This window comes from Argentina silus, assembly GCF_951799395.1.
Source record: "Argentina silus genome assembly, chromosome: 11".
NCBI classification, from domain to species: Eukaryota; Metazoa; Chordata; class Actinopteri; order Argentiniformes; family Argentinidae; genus Argentina; species Argentina silus.
The window spans coordinates 719,328-728,707 of NC_139665.1; the positions used below are offsets into that span (position 1 = coordinate 719,328).

Here is a 9,380-nt window from a genome sequence, read left to right on the forward strand (position 1 = left end):
TTCATTATTTCATTACACAACTATACATACCGTGCAGTGCTGTTATGGGGTAGGGGTGACGTCTCTGGGGGCATTTTAAGGTTCCATCGCAGACGAGCATCAAAAGGCAACTTAGAAACCCTCCAGTCCCCTGCAGCCCAATCACATGCTGACATCAAACCCCATGACACTAAGTTGACCAATCAAATGAGGATATTGTTAGAAACAACATGAGTGTCCAATTACAACCCGACCAGCACTGGGACCTTTCAGAGATTGTTGACGCAGCCATCAGGAGACATCCAGAGCCCTTCATCTCTGCTGAGAAGAGCGTTGGCGTTTGCGTCCCGTCCCAGGGTCATCTGAGGAGGTTGGAGCAGTGGGCTTTCACAGCGTCCTCCACCATGTCACCGTCTGACAACAGGTTGAACCCCTCCAGGTCCAGGGGCTCCATCTGGAGAGAGTCGACCAAGGAGAACGGGTCAGTCTCAAACCCAAACATGGGGAGAACCCCCGACATGTCCTGATACAGTGCAGCGTCTGTGGAAGAGGAGAGAGAGAAAGACAGGAGAGGGAGAATGAGTCAGGTTTAGAATATCTAAATGTGGCTTTACACCAGTGGAGGCTGGTGGAGGTAGAAATCGAAGGATGGGCTCATTGTATTGCATGCATTACAATCAGCTGGTCCTACGATTTCTACCTCCACCAGACTCAAGTTCTTTACACTGTTTCTCATTTGAAAAAAAACAAACACTAATGGATTGGATGTTTTCCTCCCCCAAAAAATCATCATGCAACAAGGGTGTTCAGTATGATCCAGGAGCAATAAGCTCCTTTTCTTTTCTTTCTTCCAGGGGCCGGTAGCTTCACTCCTCAACTAAACAAACGTCCACACTGCTGCGATTCTAAAGTGCTAGAGAGCGGTGGTCCTATCAGCAAGGGGCAGGTTCTACGCTCTGTTGTCATTGGTTCCCACCGTGGAGCCTGTGTTTCCCCAGGGTCGTCAGAGGTCCAGAGTCCTGAAGGACCTGCTCTCCCCACGGGGGCTCCTTACTTAGCCGGCCCAGCTGTGAGGGGACATGGATACAGGCACCATCAGAGAAGGATCCACACACAGGAAGCTACAGATACAATGCTAAACTGTCTTGTTAAGTTGATGAGTAGCCATCTTGGGTCGTACCTGTTGAGACAGAGCCTGTGTCTGGCTGGGGGTGAGGTGGAGGCCCATGTAGGAGTCGTGCTGCAGGGAGTCCTGGATGGAAGAGTTCTGGGAGAGCAAAAAGAGGGTCACTGACCTGAAACACCCCAAACACCTTCATTAAAGAACATCAGTTAATTTCAAAAAAATTAAATATAGTCCTGGATTATGATTATTATGACTGGCTGGTGGTGGCGGAAATCGGAGGTCGGAATCATTGTAATGCATGGAGCAGAATGAGGAATGGTAGCAAACGTGAAAAGGTAATGCTGCTTTTAAGGAATGTAGCACAAGAGGTCCTTGAGCACAAGAGGTCACAGAAATCTAGTCGTATTTGCAGGTTAACTCAGACAGCTGCTTCAAAGTAGAGAACACAGAACTATCAACCATCTAAAAGGCTTATCCTCACGTTATAGAGGCCCGGCGTCTGTGAAGAGGCCCCAGACAGCTGGAGCTGGTTCTTCTGGGCTTGCAGCTTCTGCTGTGTCCAGCTCTTCTCCTGGACTTGGTTCTGTTGGTGTCTGCGGGTCACCTCTGTCTTTGGTACTTTCTGCAGGTTGGACATACAGCGCCTCTTCATGTCCAGACTCTGAGGGGGCGGGTGCCAGCTGTAAGGGTTCTGCTGCTGCAGAGGCTGGGGCTGCTGGTATGCCTGAGGCTGCTGGGGCTGGGGCTGAGGCTGGGGCTGAGACTGGGGCTGAGACTGGGGCTGGGGCTGTTGCATCTGGTTGGGTTGATGTGTTGGATACGTCTGTTGCTGGGGAAGGTATGGCTGTTGTAGGTGTTGGGGGTACAGACACTGTTGTTGTGGTGGTTGTTGTCTTTGGTTACCTAGCGGCTGTTGCCGTTGGAACTGTTGGTAGGGTTGTTTCTGAGCTTGTTCCTGATGCTGGTAATGTTGCTGTTGTTGTTGGTACTGTATCTGGTGCTGTGTGTGTTGTGGGTCTGGCCTCTGCGGGGTGGGACACTGCTTGGACAGCGCTGTGTGATGTTGCTGCAGCAGTTTGATCTCCGGACCAGACGGGTCCTGCGTCTGGCTCTGCTGGAACTGGCTCTGGTACAGCTGGTTCTGGTGCTGCTGATAATTAAGCTGTTGTTGTTGCTGCTGCTGCTTTGGATAATGAACCTGTTGGCATACACCTTGTTGTTGTTGTTGTTGTTGCTGGCTGGACGTCTCCTGTGCTTGTAGTTGTTGTTGTTGCTTCTGGCTGGACGTCTCCTGGTGTTGCTTATTGGGTTCTTCTCCAGGTTGTTGGTGCATCCCTTTGGTCAGAGACTGCGGCGGTTGTGGTGGACCTCTGTGCTGCTGAGCTGCCTCAGGACCCTGGTGTTGAGGCTGGCAGAGGGGGTACGCTGGGGTCCGCATCTCCTTCGGCAGCTGGTTGGTGTTGAGGAGGACACCCTGGAAGTTCAATATAAACAAGTGAATTCTGTGAAACAACATGTCTGCTGTTCTAGGCTGTCCTGCTGCAGCATCATCAGATTAGCATACATAACAGATACATTCACACCAGGGGAGGCTGGCGGAGGTAGAAATCGGAGGACGGGGCTCATTGTAATGCATGGAACGGAATCAGGAATGGTATCTGTGTTTGATACCATTCCTCATTCCGTTCCATGTATTACAATGAGGCCGTCCTCCGATTTCTACCTCCGCCAGCCTCCCCTGACTCATGTTCAGAGCAGATACCTGCGTAATGGAGGACAGCGTTGGAGACCCGACAGGTGAGAACTGCTTGGCCTGGTGCCAGCGTGACTCTCCACCAATAGGAACGACCAGAGGGCTGAGAGGGGTCCGCCTCCTCGACAGAGACCCCTGCGATTGGCCGGCGGAGCGGGGAGAGCAGGATAGGGAAGAGGAGGAGCAAGAGCGCGATCCACCAATCCCGCTGCTGTAGCTGCAGTGGCTGGCTGCCGATTGGGCGGACTGCCCGCTGAGGGAGGAGTTACTGAGGAAGGACTGAAGGGATTGGTTGCTAGGGCATGACTGCAGAGAGGGGTTGCTGAGCGACAGGTTCAAGGAGGCGGAGCTTAGAGAGCTGGGGAGGGAGTGACTGCTGAGAGATGATTGGATGTTGGGGTTGCTAAGGAACGACTGGAGCAGCGGGTTACTGAAGGAGCCTTGAAGAGACGACGACAAACCTGGAGAACAGAATAAACATCACATACATACATACACACACACACACACACATACACGCACACACACACCTACGCACACACACACCTACGTACGCACACACACACCTACGCACACACACACACATACACGCACGCACACACCCACACACACACACACACACCTACGCACACGCACACACACACACACACGCACGCACGCACCCACGCACCTGGCAGGTGGAACTCATCCTCCCGGAGTCCCAGGTCAGATGGAGGTCCAGGTAGGTGGCCGGTGCTTGAGGCCGTGTTCAGAGACACAGAGTGGCCCAGTGGGTCAGGGTCGACCTCTAGAGGCTGAGGAGAAGGAGAAGGCAGGTGGAGGCTGGACAGGTCTGGCAGGGAGCCGCTGGCACTTAGGAGAGCACTGTACTGCTGGTCTGGAGAGGACAGGATACTGGGGAGGGGGGGGGGGGGGGGGGGGAGAGGGGGGGGGGGGGGAGAGGGGGGGGGGGGGGGAGAGAGAGAGAGGTTCAGTCAGGGTTGAAGTTCTAAACAATATCCAGTAGAGAGCAGAAGGAGGATGACTTACTTGATCCCAGGGGCTCCACAGGGTCTGAGTCCAGAGAGAAGTCCAGGAGTCTAGGATGAACAATAAACAGTAAGAGTCCATCGATAACAAAACATATCCAAGTTGCAACATCAAGCTGCAGGAGCCGGTCATATCACACCCATTTACAGACGAAACCTTGTTGCATGGCTTCGTTTACATGCACACGATATATCGACTATCGCCCTTACTCTGAATGAGACGGGATCAGGCGTATCAAAGAAGGACTCGAGAGGCTGTTCAGCAGGGCTTGGTTTTATACCTCATACAACATCTACGACGTCTCGTTCCCAGACACTTCAGCCCAAGTACGCCACAGGTCTGGTGGATCAAGACATCAAACTGGTCTAACGAGATCTAATCAGAGCCCCCTACTGGAGGAGGCGGACGCTGTGACGAAATACGCTGTGACGAAATACTTCTACTGAGAGGGGAATACTTCTACTGAGAGGGGAATACTTCTACTGAGAGAAGAATACTTCTACTGAGAGGGGAATACTTCTACTGAGAGAAGAATACTTCTACTGAGAGAAGAATACTTCTACTGAGAGGGGAATACTTCTACTGAGAGAAGAATACTTCTACTGAGAGAAGAATACTTCTACTGAGAGGGGAATACTTCTATTGAGAGGGGAATACTTCTACTGAGAGAAGAATACATAATAAGGTGTATGTAGCACATCCATATCATCCTATTATAATCCGGAACATAGCTTGATATTCCACATTCTCTGCTTACTCCGATTCAGGCCTTGTTTGGGGAGTGATACCATGTTCTGAGTCATATCAGATTACAGCGTTAGTGTGCATGGAAACGTAGACACCGACAGGGACGTGGGAGGACAATACCTTCCTGGCATTCTTTGGCAGTTTTCCATCTTCTAGAACATTCTCCTCGATCGGAGGGACGGGATATGGAAACACTGAGGTGACGAGAGAGTCCCGTCATGTGCAGAAGGAAAAAAAAAAATCTCAAATACAACAAACAAATGTGTGACAATGCAGAAAAATGCACATAAATAAAAATGTGCACGCCGAATGCACGTTACAATGCACACATGCAGCAGAACACGTGAATGCAGCTGGAGACGTACCGCTGTGTCTGGTCCGGGAGGGCAGAGTCTGGGTGGGGCTCAGGGGGGCTCCTGAGTGGATGTTCTTCACGCTGGTGTGAAGGGCTGAGTCTGAGTTAGTCCTGATGAGAGGAACAGTCCAGGAGGAAGAGAGGAGAGGAACAGTCAGACCAGGAGGAAGAGAGGAGAGGAACAGTCAGACCAGGAGGAAGACAGGAGAGGAACAGTCAGACCAGGAAGAAGAGAGGAGAGGAACAGTCAGACCAGGAGGAAGACGGGAGAGGAACAGTCAGACCAGGAAGAAGAGAGGAGAGGAACAGTCAGACCAGGAGGAAGAGAGGAAGAAGAGAGGAGAGGAACAGTCAGACCAGGAAGAAGAGAGGAGAGGAAGAGAGGAGAGGAAGAGAGGAGAGGAACAGTCAGACCAAGCATTATTATTATTATTAATAAACCCTGTTTGAAGGCAGGGGAGGTCCTACTGAGACTACAGTGACTATGCTGATTAATCATTAAACCATCATTCATGTTGTTATTTGAGAGTCCTGGCCGTATTATTGACTTACTGGATCAACCCTGGGCTACACAGCACCCAAAGATGCTTTCATCCAAACTCAACTGTGTTTAGAGTCAAGCACGAGAAAGTCTTTTCCTTATGTTTGAGGTCTTACTGAGACCAAGGTCTCTTTTACATGAAACACAACATAAATGTACATTCAGATTACAAACATAATACAAGAGAATCTCATGTGAGTATGTGACGTTGTGAAACGTTGCCTACCTGTTAAGGGCTGTGATGGAAGGGTGCATTAGCTGGCTTCTGTCCATGGAGGAGCTGATTGGCCAGTTCCTGTTTGGGTGACAGAAGAACATCAGATGCCCGGGTCACAGTGAGGTGGTTTCAGACATCATGAATCGACAGTACAGGTGGAACGAGCCCGGTGATCAGTCTGGACCACGCAGGATGTGAACGGTACCTTCTCCAGCTGGACTCCGGTGGCAGGGACAGGTGAGCTGAGTGGTAGGGAGAGCTATCGGCCTGAGAGGGGGGGTTAAGGCTTTTACCAGGAGAGACTCCTTCACATTGGACTCAGTTTGTAACATTTCTGTCAAATATTTATGAGCTAAGTTGTGTGGTATTCTATGTTGTTCTTCATTCATGACCATTTCAACCCTCTCCGTAACTCAGCGACTGAAGCATCTGCCAGGTGAACATGTCCTGCTGCTTTTGACTCACACTGCAGAGCAAGGCCCCTATTGGCCAATGCTTACATCATCCTTTTGCAAAGTAAACACACAGACATGTATACACAGCAGTCAATCATTCCTTTAACTCATTCAGTGCCGAGGGTGAATAAAGTCGCCCAAACCGTCAACATTCTAGAGTGCCACGGGTGACTTTATTCACCAGAAATGCATAAATTATGATGCTTCATTTTGTAGCCAATCAAAGTGTTGTTGCTAGGTAAACACCACATAGAACACTTGGAACTCTAGGTGGTGAGTGTTCCGGAACTCTTTGGCAGTTGGTGGGTTAAGCCTCCAGCTTTGACCCAACATGTACAGGAGGATACGTGTCTTTTGCTGGGCCGGACTGGGAAACTGAGTCGCCCCTCTCCTGCCACAGGGTGGCGCCTGGGTGGGCATCCGGAGTCTGGGCCACAGGTGGGCTGACCCTAAGAGAGCCAGGTAGAAGTGGAAAGGGATCATTAGGCTTTCACTGGGCCTATAGTCGGCTTATCGTTGTCATGCAGGCAGCGATTGTTTCTCCATGATCACCTGGACATCTGACGTGCTGTATCTCCCGATCTGGTTAACATTGGGCAGGGAGCCGCCGTAATACGGGCCCAGGCTTCTGGCCTGCCGGGCCCTCTGGACCTGGATCTGTCCGTCAGAGAAGAGAGGGATTAGGGAGGCGGGGTTGCTACTTACAGTATCTGCCTAAAAAGAAACTTGGAAAAATAGACACTTGGTAACAAAAACAAACGGATCCCCTTGACACCAAGCCGACGTGCCTGTCAGCTTAAGAAACCTGAAAGAATCCCTGTGACTGCTAATTCTTGGCATTAACACGGGAATCAGACCCTGCTGGAGAAATACCTTGGCATGCCTCAAGAGCCAGTGTGTAATGAACCAAGGGCATGACTGGCTGGCTTCTCCTCTGCTATTTTAAGGAAAGAGCAGCTAGCTGGTAGGGTTACAGGGCCTGGAGACATCAGGAATTCTTATATCAACGACATGCGATGTGAGAGGTCAAAGGACAAACATCATGATGACACTCACATCACCTCAGATTCAAGCAGCTGTCTCAGTTGACATGACACCTTACAGCATTACTAATGCTAGTAACAGATTAAAGATGCAGGTAGTGTGTATAACATGGAGACGTCTGTTTGATAGCGTTCCCTATTCCATTCCATGCATTACAAATATGAACTATGAACTATGATCTGAGCATATTCACACAACACTTCACCTATCAAATGGCATCCTGCTTTTGCATCTGATCATGAATATTTCTAATGTTAGAATCAGTTTAGTTTGGATCTGGTTTATAGGCAGAAATTAGTAAAATAGGGCTTTCAGCAGACGTTAAGGGAGGGGAATCATATATAATGCAGGACAACATTAATGGTCCTCTGTTGCTCAGTTGGTAGAGCACGGCGCTAACAACGCTTAGGTTGTGGGTTTGATTCCCACTGGGACCATCTATACTGAAATGTCTGCAATCACTGCAATGTAAGTCACTTTGGATAAAAGGCATCAGCTAAATGGCATATATTATTATTATTTATTACTGGCAGCTGTCTGTACCACAACCTCTATTTGTGAAAGAGGTAGTATTTTTTTTAATGCTAAGGCACCCCCACAAATAGCTACGGGGGACCAGACCAGCCATATCTATAGACCAGCCATGTCTATAGACCAGCCATGTCTGCATTAGTCAAGTCTGACTGGTCACCACGCCTCTTAGCCGGTAGGGAGTAACTCTAACCCGGGCAGCGGGCACCTACCAAGCATGAACATGCCTAACCCTGGAGAACATAACCCTAACCCTGGAGAACATAACCCTAACCCTAACCCTGGAGAACATAACCCTAACCCTGGAGAACATAACCCTAACCCTAACCCTGGAGAACATAACCCTAACCCTGGAGAACATAACCCTAACCCTGGAGAACATAACCCTAAACCTGGAGAACATAACCCTAACCCTGGAGAAGATAACCCTAACCCTGGAGAACATAACCCTAACCCTGGAGAACATAACCCTAAACCTGGAGAACATAACCCTAACCCTAACCCTGGAGAACATAACCCTAACCCTGGAGAAGATAACCCTAACCCTAACCCTGGAGAACATAACCCTAACCCTGGAGAACATAACCCTAACCCTGGAGAACATAACCCTAAACCTGGAGAACATAACCCTAACCCTGGAGAACATAACCCTAACCCTGGAGAACATAACCCTAACCCTAACCCTGGAGAACATAACCCTAAACCTGGAGAACATAACCCTAACCCTGGAGAACATCACAGGCTGTATGGCAATTCTATCCATAACCGCATTCAACAGGTGCCACAAGCACACCCGTTTGTAATCTCGGAAACTGCGGTGCAACAACAAAGAGTGTGAGCAACCAGAGTGATCTACTATTACGAGCTAAATCTGGATTAAAACACTTTTGTCACCGAGGGATTTAGTTAGCGAGAGCCTTAAGGAAGTCTCTGAGCAGCGTGTTGATTCGGCCTGAAGTTGGGTCGACTGTCTGAACGACTGAATGTCAAGTGAAGTGACAGACGAGCGACGTTCACACTGGAAGGTGTTTGACATCTATCTCGTCCTGTTGCTGTTATCAGGCTGAACAGAAGGCCTGTCCTCACCCGTGTGGAAGTGATGTCCATCATAACCTCCTGGAAGGCAGCCGTGTCCTCAGCCTGCCGCTGAGTGAGGAGAGCTATCTTCTCGCTAAACTTTCGTGGATTGCCGTGTCCAGGATTAGAGCCTGGCCCCTGTCCGTGGCCACAGCCACCGGTGCCTGTACCTGCCATAAACATATTTCACCAAAATGTGTACTGTACAGTGTACTATACAGTTAAATGGCCACAACCCCTAAAGACAGCAAGTTGCAACCCGAAACGGACCACTTTCTGAACGTCTTCTAGGATGCTTTCTGGGATATGTAGTTTTTCCGTTGAGAAGGACTTACGTTCTGATAAAAGTGAACTACAAAACCCATACTCACAGAAAAAAATCTACGTTATTGATTTGGGATATGTAGTCAACGCCTCGATAAATAATCGTGGATGTAGTTCAGTTTACAAATGGTGCGTTCGGCTGCTGTAGGAATCTCGGAGATACGAGTTCCAGAGTGGGAAATAATACCACCAAGTGGAAAAT

At 49.5% G+C, this 9,380-nt stretch overlaps 1 protein-coding gene across 1 annotated transcript; it reads right to left on the reverse strand.

Moving 5' to 3' along the window:
• Positions 1-133: 133 nt before the first annotated feature.
• On the reverse strand, positions 134-9,137 carry LOC310811979 (uncharacterized protein). Its single transcript, XM_083680359.1, has 14 exons — positions 8,864-9,137; positions 6,755-6,859; positions 6,550-6,651; positions 5,953-6,014; positions 5,757-5,825; positions 5,000-5,100; positions 4,755-4,828; positions 3,888-3,937; positions 3,529-3,752; positions 2,868-3,319; positions 1,587-2,579; positions 1,160-1,246; positions 956-1,046; positions 134-519 (listed from the first exon to the last, which is right to left on the reverse strand). Exons 1-14 carry the CDS (start codon positions 9,035-9,037, stop codon positions 338-340), a joined length of 2,766 nt encoding a protein of 921 aa, XP_083536485.1. The 5' UTR covers positions 9,038-9,137; the 3' UTR covers positions 134-337.
• Between the last annotated feature and the right edge of the window lie 243 nt (positions 9,138-9,380).